Genomic DNA, 18,478 nt, shown 5'->3' with positions numbered 1-18,478 from the left:
AAAAATACACCTATTAATAAAAATAATCAGTGTTATGCCTCTGTTTTAAATATTTGTAAAAATATTATTTGCTAAGTTACTTTTCAATAAAGGGTCCATCCTTTTTAGAATTTTATTAACTCAGAGAAGCAATTATTCTGAATCTATCAGTCCTATATTGTAATTAATAATAGTGGTACACCCATTAGACACCAAGGAGAAATGTTCACATTTACAATTGACAAAGTCAATGAATATTGCCTTGCACAAAGGGGTTGACAAAGAATGCTCTGACACCTTCATCCCAAATGTACCCACTTGGCAGGTTTCCACAGGTATGTGGCACCCGGCAGTCGGGGTTACAGGGTATATTTGACCTCCAGACTAGTAACGGGGATACAGGAAGTAAAAGACCTGGGAACAGTTTTGAAGGCAGAGACCATTCCCAGTCAGAGCTGGAGGTGCAACTAATTCCAGATTTTTCAGCAAGTAAAGAAAGGAGCCATCTGAGCCCCTGCCCAGGTTACCAAGGTAACTAGATGATTAGACCCACAGAAACTTCACACTGGGATTCTCAGCCTGCTTTCCACGCTCGACAGAAAAAACTAATGTTGATAATAATAATAAAAATATTCAAATAAAAATACTTAACCTGAGGCGTAAAGAAAAAGCGCGGGAAAACGCCTCTGCTGCCTCCCCAACTACAAGACCACAGCTTTCCCGCCAGCACCCACGCCGCCTCAAAGGGCGCATGCGCAGTCTCTTGGGGTCTACTGGGCAGTGCGAGCTGAGACTTGTGCTGCTCAGGATCGGGAAATTGGCCACAGGGTGGCGCAGTTAAGTCGGGTTCGGCTGAGTGGAGTCCACCAGTCAGTCACAAGCCTTTCAGGAGTGCGAGCGAGCGAACGTGGCTGAACCCTTGTAGTCCTCAAGTTACTGTGCCTAAGTGCCGGTGATAGCTGTCGACTGGCACAAAAGTAATATCCTAGCTATCATGATTTAATATTTGAGATGAAAGTTTCATGAAGCAAGAGCAGGGAGGGAAAGATGAGAAAGTAACCCCAGTGGCTTGAGCCCCTGCCACTGTTAAGGGTAGGTGTTCGTCCTGCAAAATTTGGGGGATTTCCCACCAGGCTGCATAGGCTTTCTGAGTTGTTGCATAAGGAATTTCCAGAAACGGAACCTGTCATTAACAGCTCTCGCCTCTTTGTGAGGTAGATTTTTGTCATTTTATTATTTTTGTGTTTTAAATTTTTTCTTGTCATTTTTTCCCTCCATTTTGGAATAGAAATTATTTGTAGATGCTATGCATTCTCCATATACTTTTTTTTTAAGATTTTTTTATTTATTTCTCTCCCCTTCCCTGCCCCCCTACCCAGTTGTCTACTCTCTGTGTTCATTTGCTGTGCGTTCTGTGACCACTTCTACCCTTATCAGCGGCACTGGGAATCTGTTTCTTTTTGTTGCGTCATCTTGTTGTGTCAGCTCTCTGTGTGTGCGGGCGCCATTCCTGGGTAGGCTGCACTTTCTTTCACACTCGGTGGCTCTCCTTACGGGACGCACTCCTTGAGTGTGTGGGGCTCCCCTATGCCGGGGACATCCCTGCATGGCAGGGCACTCCTTGTGCGCATCAGCACTGCGCATGGGCCAGCTCCACGCGGGTCAAGGAGGCCCGGTGTTTGAACCACAGACCTCCCATGTGGTAGACAGATGTCCTAACCACTGGGCCAAGGCCGCTTCCCTTTATATATAACTTTTAAATAAAATACAACTTTCTTGTTTTATAGACTGCATTATAAACATTCATTATCATTCTCTTCAATATAAATGGTGGTTATCAGGTGTCAGGTGATCTGCCTTTTTGCTACCCTGAAGCTGGTGTACTGCTAAATATTTTATGTTTTGCCCTAATGCTATTACCTATCACTTTTCTATTCTGTGCTTACCTGCAGCAACCGTGTACTTTTCCTCTTAATCTATACGGGCCTATTGGAATTTTTATTTTAAAAGAAAATGATCACAGCAGGGCATGAGGGACCCTCAGGATATAAGCCTTAATGCCATCATTTTATTCTTTTTAAAGTTATAAATTAACAGAAAAACCACAGAGTTCCCATATATCACCCCCTCACACATGCAGAAAAAGAGTTCCCATATATCACCCCCTCACACAATTCTCCCTATTAAAATATTATTATGGTACATTTGTTACAATTGACGAAATATTATACTAAAAACTATAGTCCATAATTTACATTAGGCTCACTGTTTGATGCAATGTTTTTTGTTGTTTTATTCTAGTAATATATAAACTACCTAAAGTTTCACTTTTTAACCACATTCAAATATGTAATTCCAGTAATTGACAATGTTTTGCTACCTCACCATGAACCAGTAACAAAATTTTTCCATAAATCCCAAAACTATGTACCAACTAAGCATTGCCTACCCCCACCCATCCCCTGGTCACCTGCAATCCAGTTTCTATCTATAAATTTAAATTTATAAAACACAAAGTATTCAAATTGGCCAGCACCTAACTTTGTGATCCTGCCAAATTATCTTTGTACTACAATATGACCACTTCCTGCTTCAAATCTATCACCCTATTGAATCCCAAAGCCTGTGTTCCCTAACCATTTTCTCTCTATATCAGTTTCCAATTTCTATTCCATTTGGCTAAACACCTGTAGGGTTAGCCACCATGTTTGCCAGGTAGAAAAAAATAGAGAGGTACAAAGTCTTCAAATCCCTGTCCAGTAGCCTGAGTTATGGGGAACTGACCCAACATACTTCTTGATGGCATGTGTTTCATTTTTCCATGGCACAAACCCTTCACTGCCTTTGTTCTAGAGGGTTCCTGGGGATGTGACTGTTGAAATAAATCAAGCCTGGGATCCATTCATAATAAAGAGCTTTTTAAGATTTATCATTAAATATCAAACATATAGAAAAACATAGAATGACCATCACTTAGCTTTCAGTATCCAAAACTTACCGTTGCTTACTTTTTTAAACAAAATAACACTTTACAAATACAACTGGAGCCTCCTCTGTGTATGTCTCAATTCCAATTATCTCCTACCTCTCCAGAAGTTAACAAAGCCAGATTTTAAAGTAGCATTCTCAATATGCTTACACTTTTACTATATGTTGATGCCTCTATAACAAATTTCTTTTACATGTTTTCAGAATACTATATTTTATCATAGAGCACCTATCATTGGGCCACTTTTTTAGTCATTTATCCAAGTTGGTATACATGCTCCCAGTAGTTCACTTTAAAAGCCATACTAGGAATATATAATTTACCCATTCTTCAAATGGATAGTTCCAGGTTTTTGCAATTAAAAATACTATAATCTTTTATATGATCTATTAACTTTAAAAAAAATAATTAAAAAATAAAAGACAACTTATCCTGTTTGATGAAAAAAATACTATAATAAACCTTCTGTATATGTCTCCTTGAGTATACATGCAAGAATGTTTATAGAATATATACACTGATAGGTGAAATTGCTGGGTTACTATATAGGAATCTTTACTGTCCAGATATAAATTTACATTGTCATCAGCAAAGTATGAGAGGCCACAGCTCCAGACTCAGAAACACGTGGAAGTGTCAGGTTGTTTTTTCACTTTTTGTCCATCTGATCAGCAGTGAAATGGTATCTCAATATCGTTTTAATACTTAATTTTCTAATTACATGTAAGGATAAGCATCTGTTCATGTTAATGACAGCTCAGGATCCTCATCTGAGAACTGCCTATTACAGCATTTTCTCATTTTCTTGATTTATATGGAACCCTTTGTCAGTTACATGATATGCAAATACAAATTTGACATTTTAGTGCACACAAATTAATCAACATTTTTGTGCTTATGTCTACTCCAATGTCGTATTTTATATTTTTCTAGTTTTAAAGTTCTGCTTTTGATGTATATAGATCCTTAATCCATTCTCTCTAAAAGAAGAAATAATAAGAGTCACAAGGGGAAAAGTGGCCACATTCATTAAAGCAAACATTCCAAGAGCTTCAATCTTTGATGGAAATGGTACTCCAGTCCCATTTCCAGGTTATATTTAATAGGCCAAGAGGTACAAAATACTGAAATAGTGTACTTCATGCACTTTTAGAATGAGATCTGTATTCCTGGGTCAAAGGTGAGTTTCTTATAAGCAGCATATGGATGGCTCATGTTTTTTTATCCATGTCAAAACAGCATGGTACTGACATAAAGATAGACACATTGATCAGTAGAATAGAATTGAGAATCCAGAAATAAATCCTCACCTATACAGTAAACTGGTTTTTGACAAACTACCAAGTCCATATTAATGGGACAAAACTGTCTCTTCAACAAATGGTGCTGGAAGAACTGGGTATCCATAACCAGAAGAATAAGAGGATCCCTATCTCATCTTACTACCTACACAAGAATCAACTCAAAACAGATCAAAGGCCTAAATATAAAAGTCAGGATCATAGAACTACTAGAATGAAATGTAGGGAAACCTCTTCAAGACCTTGTAGTAGGTGGTAGTTTCTTGGACCTTACACCCAAGGCAAGCACAACAAGGTACATAAATGGTACCTCCTCAAAAGTAAACACTTTTGCACCTTACAGGACTTATCAGAAGGGTGAAAAGGCAACCAACTCAATGGGAGAAAATATTTGGAAATCACATATCCAATGGGGGTTTGATATCCAGGATATATAAGAGATGTTACAACTCAATAAAAAGACAAACAAGGGAAGCAGATGTGGCTCAAGTGATTGGGCTCCTGCTTACCATATTGGGAGGTCCGGATTCAGTTCTCAGTGCCTCCTAGAGAAGGTAAGCTGGTGCAACAGGCAGGCACGGCGAACTGATGCAACAAAGAGACACAGGGAGTAAAGACTATGAGATATTCAACAAACCAGGGAGCTGAGGTGGCTCAAGTGGTTTAGTGCCTCTCCCCCACATGGGAGGTCCCAGGTTCGGTGCCTCCTAAAGAGAAGACGAGCAGACACAGAGGGCACACAGAAAATGGACAGAGAGCAGAGAGTGACAGCAAACAATGGGGGAGGGGGAATAAATAAAATAAATATATTTTTTAAAAAGACCCTATTAAAAAATGGGCAAAAGACCTGAATAGACATTTGCCCAAAGAAGAAATACAAATGACAAAAATACATGAAAAAATGTTCAACATCACTAATGATTAGGGAAATACAAATCAAAACTACTAGGTAATCATTTCAAACCTATCAGAATGGTCACTATTAAAAAGAGAACTACTTATGTTGGAAAGGATGTGGAAAGATAGAAACAATTATTCACTGTTCTTGGGAATGCAGAATGATACAGCCACTGTGGAGGATTGTATGGCAGTTCCTAAAGTTGAATATAGAGTTGCCACATGACCCTGCAATACCACTACTAGGTAAATATCCAGAAGAACTGAAAGCAGTGACACAAATAGACACCTACACACCGATGTTCATAGTGGCGTTATTCACAATTGCCAAAAGTTGAAAACAATCCAGGAGTCCATCAACTGATGAACGAATAACAAATTGTGGTCTGTTCACATGATGGAATATTTGCAGCTTTAAGAAGAAATGAAGTCATAAAGTATATAACATGGATGAACCTGGAGGACATTATGTTGAGTGAAGCAAACCAGACAGAAAAGGACAAAGACTGTATGATCCTCTTACTATGAACCAAATATACTGTGTAACATATTGTATGATTTTTTTAAAAATGTATATGTATCTAGTACATTTAACTGAGAAATGTATGTTTTTGTTCAGCTGTGTATTTTTTATTTAATTATTGTTCATATTTTCAAATATGAATTACAAAAAGTTTAAAAAAAAAAAAGAATGAGATGTTACTAGTGCCTAAAGAGTAGTACCTGGGGATGTTCCTACCTACCTCACCAGCAAAATTATTTGGAATAAGAAACATGACAAAACATTTGCAATCACATATTTATGAAAGCAGCATAGTGATATAATGGAGTAAAAGCATTGAATTTCAAGTGATAGTTGTGCTATACCTGACCACACAAAGTAACTTCATCACTCTTTTGACACCTTGATTGATTTTATAGCCCAAAATTGAGAATTTCAATAGAAAAGTCTGGTACTTTGAAGACCTATCATATTTCTTGTTATTTGTGAAATAGTTTAAAATTCAGCTGTTTTTACGTAACTATGGTACGCTCATGAATTGTGTACTCAATGAAGTGACTTCAAGGGTATTTGACTTCTCTAAATTATGACAGCACAATTTGTGCTCACATATCATTTGTATCATTTAATTACAGACTACTTTTGCCTTTCAAAAAATCATGTCTTTTTTTTGGGGGGGGGCTTCAAACCCAAAACTTCTTTTTTTTTTTTTTTTAAAGATTTATTTTTTTATTTATTTAATTCCCCTCCCCTCCCCCGGTTGTCTGTTTTCTGTGTTTTTGCTGCGTCTTGTTTCTTTGTCCACTTCTGTTGTCGTCAGCGGCATGGGAAGTATGGGCGGCGCCATTCCTCAGCAGGCTGCTCCCTCCTTCGCACTGGGCGGCTCTCCTTATGGGTGCACTCCTTGCTCATGGGGCTCCCCTACGCGGGGGACACCCCTGCGTGGCAGGGCACTCCTTGCACGCATCAGCACTGCGCATGGGCCAGCTCCACACGGGTCAAGGAGGCCCAGGGCTTGAACCGCGGACCTCCCATGTGGTAGACGGATGCCCTAACCACTGGGCCAAAGTCCGTTTCCCCAAACCCAAGACTTCTTACATGGGAAGCAGGCACTCAACCACTTGACCTACATTTGACTTACACTCATTTGACTTAAAAATACACTTGTGTACAATACTTTAAACCCCTATTGCTCCCAAGTGCAACGGCAAAGACCAAAAAAGGTCCAACAATGAGTCCCTGATACTAATGATTATGATTGTGTGCCTGTGCACCTGAAATAAGAACAAGGCCTAGAGCAGCAGTGTGCCTAAGAGTTACCTCCTGAGAGCCTCCGTGTTTCTCAAATGTGGCCAGTCTCGAAGCCAAACTCAGCATGTAAATTTGTTGCCTTCCCCCCCAGCGTGGGACATGACTCCCAGAGATGAGCCTCCCTGGCACCGAGGGATTACTACCAAGTACCAGCTGATGATGTAACTAGAAAATGACCTTGAACAAAAGGCTCAACTTGGACCAGCAGAATATCTCTGTCTACATATAATAACAGGAGTTAAAAATGCTTTTTGACCTAAATCAAGGGGGAAATGGAAAAGACAAATGAGTTTATATGGCTATGAGTCTCTAAAAAAGAGCCGGGAGGTTATCAGAGGGGTTGCCCTTATGCACACCTGAGCAGAGTCCCAGAGACAGATAAAGTAGATACAACCCCAGGTATTGGTTCTTTTGAGGGCTACAGAGACCCTCAGGTTTTATGGTCATGGCAGATGGAGTTCAGTGCATGTCAGTTGGCCCTTCTTTGGAGTTGGTGTTTCTGTGTGATGGAGCTGGACTCAGATGTGATCTCTTTTCAAAAGCCTTTCCTATTACTTTGCCAGAATTGTAGTTGGTGCTGGGGTTTAATATATACCCAGGGGATCTGAATCTCTGGACTGACCATGATAGCCAGGCCCTGAGCCTCAACAGACTTCAGCTCCTACACTCTGGTGTATTGGACTTACCCCACTCGGCTAACATGGAGTTGAAGGTCAACCACCACACCATGGAGCCAAGAGTGGCTACAACTGAAAGCAGGATTGCATCCAGCATCCATGTGGAATCTAAGTCCCCTTTTAACATAGATGTGGACACAACCAAACCAAGGTCCACAGGATGGAGGAACAGAATATGGATTAGAGTGGACTTATTGATATTCTATTCATGAACTATTGTGATTAGTAATCGAAGAAAATGTGGCATTGGTGTGGAGAAAGTGGTCATGGTGGCTGCTGGGTGTGGGGAATGGGAGGAAGAGATGAGATATGGGGGCGTCTTCGGGACTTGGAGTTATCCTGAGTGGTGCTGCAGGGACAATTACAAGACATTGTAGGTCCTCCCATGGCCCACTGGATGGAATGTGGGCGAGTGTGGGCTATGATGTGGACCCTTGACCATGAGGTGCAGCGATGCTCAGAGATGTGTTCGCCAAACGCAATGAATGTCTCATGATAATGGAGAAGAATGTTGCTGTGGGGGGAGTAGTGGGGTGAGGGGGGTAGGAGGTATATGGGGACCTCATATTTTTTTAATGTAATATTAAAAAAATGAATAAAGACAAAAATATATATATATAAAATATAAATATATAATAAACTCCTATTGCTGAGTATTTATGTACCACAATTCTCTAGTAGTTTCTGATACTAATCTTCCCTCCTGTTATCTTTGAATCTTAAGATTTTAGCTTCATCTATGCTCAAACTCACTGATAATTTTATATTTGTTTTAATAAATGGGTTTTATGTTTTGGCTAAGAGAAGTTATAGTTGCATATCACTCATGTAATTGATATACACATGGCTAAGTTCTAAATCTCATTCTAAAAACACATGATGTACACCAGACATCCAATATTTTGAAGTGTATTTTTTTACCCCTTGCATGTTAAATATACCCTCATGGAGGGAAGCGGCTGTGGCTCAATCAGGCTCCCATCGACCATATGGGAGGCCTGGGTTCGCATTCCAGGGCCTCCTTGTGAAGGCACGCTGGCCCATGCACCACAGAGAACTGACTGGCCGTACGGCACGGAGAGCTGATGTAGCAAGATGACACAACAAAGGGAGACAAGCAGACACAGGAAAAATGCGCAGCAAACGGACACAGAGAACAGACAGCAAAAAAAACAAGCCGCAAGGCGGGGGAAATAAAAAATAAATAAATCTTTTAAAAATATACATATATATACCCTCATGGAGTTTCACAACAATGCAAGGTATTTATGTTGGGGTGATGTTTGTTTTACTACTTATTACTTATGTACACTCATGTATAAATTGTTTTTAAAATAAATATACCCACATGGATATAAATAACAGTATAGGGCAGAAAATTCCCTGAAGTATAATTTTAGCCAAAACAATTGAGAATATTATGATATTAACTAACATTAATCAAGCAGAAATAACTTCTGAACCATACCAAAATGGTATGTACCAAACCATATCAAAAATCAATGATAAAGGGAAACGACTTGGCCCAGTGGTTAGGGCATCCATCTACCACATGGGAGGTCCGCGGTTCAAACCCCGGGCCTTCTTGACCCGTGAGGAGCTGGCCCACGTGCAGTGCTGATGCGCGCAAGGAGGGCTGTGCCATGCAGGGGTGTCCCGCGTAGGGGAGCCCCACGCACAAGGAGTGCGCCCTGTAAGGAGAGCCGCCCAGCGTGAAAGAAAGTGCAGCCTGCCCAGGAATGGCGCCGCCCACACTTCCTGTGCCGCTGACGACAACAGAAGCGGACAAAGAAACAAGACGCAGCAAATAGACACAGAGAACAGACAACCGGGGGAGAGGGGGAACTAAAAAAAAAAAAAAAAACAATGATAAATATCCAGGAAGGCTATAAATAAAATGTTCATAGTAAAGGATTTCCTACTAGTAAGCTTTTATGTATCTGTTCCTCACATACATAGTTTGGTTTTTGGCAATCATTCTTCATTATCTCATAGAAGGGTTAAGACTTAAAATAATCAGATACTAAGACTCATAGGTACCCAAATAGTTTAATATACCTATATATACATTTTACATTAGAACTTAAGTCCCAGTTATTCCATCTAAGTGTCTTACTGAAACAAAAGTAAAATGGTTTTCCAGGAATTTTTAAATATATAGATATATATCAATAGAAGAATTCCATTCACTTCAAATATTTTTTGAAGATTTATTCTGGGTCAGGCATTTGGGAAAAGAAAGGCACCCTGCTTTCATGGAGCTTATAATCTAGGAGGGGATCTAAGAATAACAGAAGAAATAGTATTTTACTTTCCTTTGCAAGTTTTACTTTTACAAGTTGATTCTAGAAGACCACTTTTAGTGAGAAAAGTCAGTTTCCATCTTTAATTTGAAGAATCATCTACTTTCATCCTGCAAAGAAAACGATATTTTAAAAATTCCCCTGAATTATGAACAAACACATGGGGGAAGGGGTAGAAACAGAGTAAAACATTTGCATGTGAATGACTTCACAGTACAGTGTTTCAGGAACTCCCAGAATCTATTTACCACAGCTCTTTCTTTCACAGCCCTTAGGTCAGAGTCACCACAATGAAAAGACTCTCTATTAACTATATCCCCATGTTTTAAAATTAGGGTTTTTTTCCCCCTCACAGATACATTTTCTTAATTTGGAATCACCAGCTGCTTTGTAACTATTTGGCTCCACAAAAATCAGAAGGCACTAACGGACAGCCAACGCATCCCCATGGTGCCCTGAGTGAAGAAAAGCCACTTTTGATATATGATGGACTAAAATCCCACTGCCTAAAGCTCCGAGCAATGAGAGGAACAGCCATCAAAGTATATCTTCAACGTCATTATTTTAAGAAACATTTAACAAAACTAAAGACACCAAGTGACTTTGAGATAGGAATCATTAGATTTAAAATTTTAAAGAGTCAAAAACTAGAAGAGACCATTAAAGAAAGATCAACTGGTTCAGCTAAACAAAGCAAGGAATTTGACAAGTTAGTACTAGAACCAAGATCAGTCAAAGAAAACTCTATTGAAACAACTATATAGGAATGCATATTCTAGTCCTTGCTACCATACTTTGCTTAATTCTAGAACTAAATTAGGGTTTGGCTACTTCAGGGTAAAGTTAAGAGATAGGCAACTGGCAGAAAGACACACAAACATCACAGAAATGTTAAAACATGCCGAAGTTATAAAGCTAGTTAAGTGACAGTACATGAGTTTGAACCCAATCTGACTCCAGAACCCATAACTATATACCATGCAACCTCTCTATATCTTTAGATGCATTTGGCCTTACCATAAACGATAAATGCAGCCATCTTGAGTTGTACATCCAAGACTTATAGAAACCAAGATTTCCAGCCTGAGAAAGACAACTTAAATTCAGTTTCAGTCTCTTGAAATTTCATTTCTGCAAAAGACATAGCCAAAAGCTAAAAAATTATTTCAAGTGCTAAAGTTCCTTGGAATTATTTTTACTTCCTGCAAGGTGCCATTTTAGACCTACAATTGTAAAGGTCTTTAAATCACTCTTACATGTACTCCCATTTCCTGTTGAAGGAAACAAGTCTGTCCAACCTAGGGTGCTTAACATTTAAATTATACAATACATGAATATAATGAAGTTAGGAAACATGTTAGCAAAAGTAACAAGATCACCCACAGAATCCAATTCCAGAGACAATAACTTCTAGTATTTGAATTCATCCTCAGATGATTTCTTAAATAGACATATACATATAAAAATGTTCAAGTAGGATTATACATAATTTCTCTATAACTTTTACTTTAATATATCATGAAAACCCTTCAGTATCAAGAAACAAACCTACAGCATAACATTTAAACAAGTGTTATATAGTCTTAACAAAATTGACTTAACTCTGGGATTCCCTTAATCCTATATATAAATTCTATTTGTTAAAAACTATTTAGCTACAAGCTGGTATATTTACACCAATCAACAATGCTTTTTCTGTAGTGTTTGAATTTTTAGACTAAGAATTTCTGACCTGTGGCATATATGACTGCATTTTCTCCTAACCCTTCCAGTTGCAGCAACATTCCATTCCTAAAGTCTCTGGAACTAGTTGTGAACTGATGATTGATCAGTAAATCTTTCAACACTGCATTCTTTACAAGGCCTATTGCCCCTCACACGTGTTCCCCCATCTGGACATCGACATGCATTATATTAAAGACACTTCACCCCATCCATGCGACAAGCATGGATGACTGAGCTCAGATAATTCTTTCCTCCCACTGCTGAGGATGAGGACCCCCATGTAAGTTGCCTAAATAAATGCTCATTACTAGCCAAGCTGGACCTATCCGAGTCTTTAGTCTGACTTATTCATGCTCAGTTCAGCGGGAAGCTGTAATTTACAAAGCACCTTGCCATACTCAGGACATGACTACAGAGCTGTTTACCTCAAAGAAATACTACAAATTATCAAAACAAAACAAAAAGTATCTGTTGTAGTATCAGAATCATCAATCAGAGATTTATGAATTACCTGGGATCACTGGCAAGACCCCAGTAAGAATTCTAAGAATTCAATTCCAGATCTTTGCCCCTAGCTTTAGTCTGCTCAGAGCATGTGTTTAATCAGGGTATCAGCTGAAACACGGACTTCAACATGCATTTCATCATGGCAAACTGTAAATTACTGGTGAAGGGCAAATTACCACTGCCCCTCAACCTCAAACCAGTGAAACCCTGTTAAGCTGGAACTAAATTTCTTCATCTACCAAATTTCAGCCACTAATAACGCTGAGCCCTAAGTCTTACTGATAAATGATTAGAAATCCAAATGAGATAAAAATGGTTCTCATTTACACTTACCTCTGGTATCAAATGACCAGCTTCTATTTAGGAATCATGTTGAGTTACATCATCTATAGAAAATTAAAATTAATTTAAAAATTTAAAGACACACAAAGGTTATGATGCAGCATACTACCCACAAAGCCTCAAGGAAAACTAGAGTAACTGGCCATTCTTTATTTGAATCTCTATTCAGTAAAAAAATTAGTGACCCATTCATATCAAGAAAGTTATCAAATGCCCAAGCTCAGTATCAAATTAGGTATCTAAATTTTGTGTAAACTTAAAAGTTTGGATAAAATTGCACAGTAAGGCTTACCAACTTCTAAAAGGTTAGAAAATTGAACAGCCTCACCATAGGAGAAGATGTATGCAAAAGTAGCCAACAACGTGTTAAGATTCAGATAAATGTAAAGATAATCCAACAATAAATAATAAAAATATAAAAGTAAAAAACACACACAAAAAGACAATAAAGATCATCCAAAGTCATATTTCAATGTCATTGAGTCAATGGTATATAACCTTTACTCTTGGAAATCCTTTTTCACTGAAGAAAACCTTCCCTTGACATAGGAAAATTGAATTAGCATTATCTGGAGCCCATATTGGCCACAAGATGGCAATATAAGAAAGAAGCTTTTTGTGTGTGATTTATGGATCTTAAAAAAAAAAAAAAAAAAAAATTAAAAAAGAAAGAAAGAAGCTTTAACTTCTTCCAGAGTTTAAGTATAATCTGAACTTTCAGATAAACCAAACTGGACATGCAGTTTATCACTACAGGCAAACTTCCTTTAGACTATTTCCTGAAAAGGTAGTCTTAACCCAATTACCAGCTTAAAAAAATTTTATATTTAATGATCTTCTAAAACTCACCATTTAAAAATAGAATTTACAAAAGAAATAGTACAATTACATTTTCATCATCATCCTTTTCATGCAGTAATGAGGATTAAAAACTTCCTAACCTCAAATACAATCTAGCTGGAAAGATAAGACTCGTGAATATTAATGTCTATGATACATACCAAATAAGAGGTAGAGAGAGCCAGGAACGTTAAGAATCATTGGTCAAGGAAGGCTTCATAAAGGAAAAAAATAGGGCTAAGGCTGGGCCTTACTTATCATTACACTATCCAATAGGTAAGCACTTTTTAAAATTAATTGGAAGTAAATAAAATTAAAAATTCAATTCCTCAGTCATACTAGTCACATTTTAATTGCTCAAGAGCCACATGTGGCTAATGGCTACCACACTCTACAATACATCATCACAGGAAGTTCTGTTGGACAGCCCTGCCTTAAATAGGCATGACTGAAATAAGCAAACAGAGAGGAAGCAGTGGCTATGATTCTTTAAAATTGCTACTATCCACCAAGCACTATAAAAATTGTTTCAATCCCTACAACCCCATATTTATACTATTAGATACATTCAAAAACTTCTTCAGGCTCAGATTAGTTAAATAAATTTCCTATGGACACCTAGCTAGTAAGTGAAGGAGCTAGGATTTCTCACTTCACCATACCACTACCTATATTAAATAAACAGCTGGGCTACAGAAGATGGTTTCCTTTATGTAATGAAGATGGCCTACTGGCTCAAGTATTTTAGAAACCTGAGGACTAGAAGTCTTATTTTACAATTTCCTTGTCCTATACTTGCATAATGCATGTTTTAAGATCAGCGGCAAGACTGACTAAAGAAGTACAGACAGGAGGCAAGACAGCAAGGCAGAATTTTCTACAGTTTTAACAATGTCTACCCCTAAATTCTGGGATCCAAGTACTTCTTACTGGATAATAATTTTAGGCGCTCCCTACAGAATTCTAGTCACATCTCAACAAGTATCTTGTAATTGCTCTTACGGTACCATCAGCTTTTAACCTTCCTATTGAGAAATGTCTAACTCGATTTTTAGAGAGGGTTGTAGCAGATGTTATGGAGGTTTTTACAGTGCCACTTATGGTCTGGCACACAGGCTGCTGAAGACCCATGCATTCCCTCCTCGGTGGATTCCATCTTCAACCTGAAGCAAAAGGAAAATACAAAATATTATATAAAAAGTAAATGCATAACTGTTCACTCAGCTTGGACTCCTTTCAAGATGGTTCTGTAAATCACTGCTATCAAAACATTCCAATTTTTGTTTCCACTCACTTAGCTTTAGCTAAGAATCCTGGATTGTTTTAACCTCCCAAGTGCAGGAGGAACCCGCACAGAGCATATATGAAATTAAAGTGGGCAGATCAGAAACAGACTGACCATGCAGCTAACAGACCACCACTTCATCCCTCCCAATCCTATTACTGGTAGAGCAAATAAAATTAAATGAGAATGCAGTCCCTGAAGGCTTTGGGTCATGACAGCAGGACGGAATAATTTAAAGTCGCATGAAGCAATAAAATCTTCCCTACTCTGTTATCTTGCTATTTTATCTAGTTCATAATACCTTGCATATCTTAGAACTTATAAAGTACTCCCCACACTTTACCTCATTTTTCAAGTACTTTGTTATATCCATTTTATACATATGCAAACATGGCAGTTTTTTCTTTTTGTTTTCTTTTCCTTAGCTTAATAGTTTAAAAATTTAATTAAGTCAGACAGAACTTAATTTGAAATATGGCTCCCCCACTGATTTGCTAACTGACCTTTAGTCAAGTTTTATAACTTCTCTAAATCTCAACTGTTCCTTCTGTAAAATGAGGACAAATATCACCTAAATAGAACTGTTCTGAGGATTAAATGATAACTTATTTTATACAGTAGCTGTCCCGAATGCTTAACAGGGTGTTTTCATTATTAAGTGTTCAAGATCAATGAGCTAGTAAGTTGATTCCACCTACATATTTCACACACTGTTCAAAATAACTCTGAAGCCAGAAGTTACACATATAGGGAAGCAGCTGTGGCTCAATCAGTTGGGCTCCCATCTACCATATGGGAGGCTCTGGGTTCGTGTCCCAGGACCTTCTTGTGAAGGCAAAGCTGGCCAGAGCGCCTTGGAGAGCTGAAGGCCCATGCACAGGGGAGAGCTGGCGCAGCAAGATGACCCAACAAAAGGGAGACAAGCAGCTACAGGAAAAAAGCACAGCGAATGCACACAGAGACAGCAAAAGAAAAGGAACAAGCTGTGTGTATGGGGGGAGAGGTAAATAAATAAATAAATCTTAAAAAAAAAAGTTACACAAAGATTCATAAGAGCCCCCACCCCAACTGGTCCTTAAAAAGAGAAAAAAGCTTGCTTCTCCCTCTCCCTCATCCCCAACTTAACATCCCCCTCATCCCCAACTTAACAAAGATTTTGATGTATCCTAAATAGTTACATCTTAACAAAAAATGCAGACTTCCACTGGAAATAATCCATTTTTCTTCCCAACTCGCAAAACTTCTAACTAGGAAACTAGTTGTTTCACAAAACATGAATTTAGCCTTTTAATATAAACAGCTTAGGAAGAATTCCCAGAGGCTTCCTATACATCCTAAATAACATTTCAGTTTTTCCAAATTTAATGTTAAAATGAGTTTACTCAACACCATACATATTTTGCTAAGTGAACAATGCACGTGTGCCCCTTCTGCCCTTGTGATTACAAAGACCACGTGGTTTTTCTGGTTAACTGCTGTCATTCCTTCCCAACACTGGATATGTGCTTAAAACAAGATAAGCCAAACCCTAATTAAAGTGGGCAAAGTTATATCCACATAAAGGCCATCAGCATAGTTTTGCCTTTGGTGAAAAATCCTTTATTGCCCTATCAAGATTATTTAGGATGTTGGTTAGTTTCTAATTACTGATGTGTACAGAACAAATATAAGTAATAGGAAGCACTTCATAATACCTAGAGTCCTTAAAAATAGAAAACTAATATCAAAACCCAATTGAAATGTCACATTGCCAACCATCTTATGTGCAAGGTTATTCACTGGAGCATTTGGGGGGAGCTCTAAGACAATAAACTACTTAAATCCAATGTTAAATAAATTATAATATATCCATATAGCATAGTACTATGTAAAATACTATGTAACCATTATAAAGATCTTGGAATTGTTTATTCACACGGTACTACTAAGTGGGAAAAGTAAGTACATGGTACAGTATGCATAGAAGAGAAAAGGGCTAAATACACATATTTGCTTATATCTGCATAAAATATCTCTGGAAGTTTAAACAAAAACTGTTAACACAGAGTGGGGAGGGGATTTGGGTGGCTCAGGGAAAGGAATAGGAAACTTCTCTGTAAATACTTTGATTCCTTTTGAATTTTGAACCATGTTAAAATATTCTGTTCAAAAAATAAATAATAGTAATAATAATAATAAAGCTTGAGAATTCTAAATATTATGGGAGAGCTACAAATAGCTACTACTCCAGTCCATCAACTGTTCTATTACTTCTCTCATACTTTCTGTCCATAATAACCAACACAATACATTCTATATGAATTAATATACATATATATCAGAAAAATAGAGATGGGATGAAATTAGACTCAGGGTATGAGAGGAAAAAATAGCCATAATTTATCACTTCTAAAAAGCATCTAACACTTAATTCTACACCTCCTGTCTAGTGCCTGACATGGATATATTTCACTTCATCTTCTCAAACTGTTTTACCCAAGGTCACCAGAGTAGTAAGCTATGGCACTGTAATTTGAATTTAGGCTTGCTAGGCCCCTGATCTCTTTCAGTATATCTGACGCTGTTTAAAACACCCTCACCACAGTACCGACATTAAAATTAGGGGCGCCTCTTAATGTTCTGTAAAATCACTCCAGTATTTGCTGCCTGGTGTCACCAAGAAAGTCAGAATGCCCTGAGCAAAGACCAGGAAAAAGACAATGTCTGCTGCGGCTCCACAAACCCAATAAGGACCTGGATCCTGAAGAAATGCACTGGAGAATTAAAATGTTCAGGGCTGAACTCCCTCCAAGATCTACTCTCTCATCCAGGGAGATACAAATCAAAACAGCATTGAGATGATAAAAATACCTTTTTCGCCAAGCAAAATGAATCCGGGCGTTTTGGGGGAATACATTAATCTGTACCTGATTCAGAGTCTATTGTTTTAGGTCACCAGGTCTCGGGGAAGACAGGCAGACGCGGTGCTGCAGAGGCCCACGTGGAAACAAGCCAAGCCGAGCATTTCATTTGCTTCCCCAACCTGCACACAGCCGAAATTTATAGCCCTGCAATTCACACTTTCCAGGGGTGGTTTAATAAAGGCCTTGCCACCAGGGTATGTAGGCCCAATGGATTAGAAATCCAAAAAGGATAGAGAACAAAGTACGGTGCATACTCACCAGCCCACCAAAACCGAGAGAGAAAGTGGAGAGACAGGAAGTGGCCTAGGTTAGTAGTCTCAGAACCTGATTGGCTAGTGAGTAAAAGGCGGATTCCCTCCTTCTTTACCTTAAAAGGTGCTGAAACGTCGCAGTCACTCTTTCGCCTACCTATCTATTCATATACCAGCGATGCTTCTTGCGCTGTTTCTAGACAGAACTTTATAAACCTAATTTCTTTTGGGGTCCGTGTACTTAGTAAGCAAACACAGACTAATTCAAATTATTTATATACGTTCTTTTTTAGGTGGCCCGGTTGCATTCTATTCCAATTTTCAGCGCTTTAGGATGACTCATGATTCATTTATCCAGGGTATGGGTTCCATAATAAAGTCTAGATCCACTCAATTTAGAATTTACTTCAGGTTAGTATTCGAGCTAAGCGGCTTCGTTTCCTCAACCAAGAAAAGAGAAAAAATGATGAGATCTACGTCTTATGATTGCTGTAATAAAGTAAAATAACTTATACAATTTGCTCAGTACAAGGTCTGCTGCATAATAGTACTCAACTATGTGCTGCTTATTATTTAGTTTCACTTTTAGATTTATCTTCCCAATAAACTGTAAACAACTAGAAGGGAAAGTGTGTTTTAAACATCTCGGGATCTAAAACAATGAAC

The 18,478-nt window shown here is 38.2% G+C and overlaps 1 protein-coding gene and 2 non-coding genes across 12 annotated transcripts in view; all 3 read right to left on the bottom strand.

The window, feature by feature from the left end:
- CCNB1IP1 (cyclin B1 interacting protein 1) overlaps positions 1–17,886 on the bottom strand; it is a 31,580-nt gene extending 13,694 nt beyond the window's left edge. Inside the window, exons 1-5 of one of the 10 annotated variants that reach the window (XM_058293839.2) lie at positions 17,820–17,886; positions 14,376–14,536; positions 13,535–13,587; positions 12,525–12,577; positions 10,977–11,042 (exon numbers count right to left, since the gene is read on the bottom strand). In XM_058293839.2, coding sequence (XP_058149822.1) covers positions 10,977–10,998 — 22 coding nt within the window. In that variant the 5' untranslated portion in view covers positions 10,999–11,042; positions 12,525–12,577; positions 13,535–13,587; positions 14,376–14,536; positions 17,820–17,886. The other 9 variants (XM_012521291.4, XM_071214087.1, XM_071214086.1 and 6 more) reach the window with 9 other exon arrangements.
- Positions 10,352–10,499, bottom strand: LOC111761714 (small nucleolar RNA SNORA79). Its single transcript, XR_002794992.1, has one exon. It is a non-coding gene; the product is annotated as a small nucleolar RNA SNORA79 (small nucleolar RNA).
- On the bottom strand, positions 12,264–12,340 carry LOC111761715 (small nucleolar RNA SNORD126). The gene has a single exon (XR_002794993.1). It is a non-coding gene; the product is annotated as a small nucleolar RNA SNORD126 (small nucleolar RNA).
- Positions 17,887–18,478: the final 592 nt, after the last annotated feature.

The sequence above is a fragment of the Dasypus novemcinctus genome, chromosome 3, assembly GCF_030445035.2.
Source record: "Dasypus novemcinctus isolate mDasNov1 chromosome 3, mDasNov1.1.hap2, whole genome shotgun sequence".
Classification (NCBI taxonomy): domain Eukaryota; kingdom Metazoa; phylum Chordata; class Mammalia; order Cingulata; family Dasypodidae; genus Dasypus; species Dasypus novemcinctus.
The sequence above is the reverse complement of the archived record's forward strand: the minus strand, read 5'-3'. Positions and strand labels throughout refer to the sequence as shown.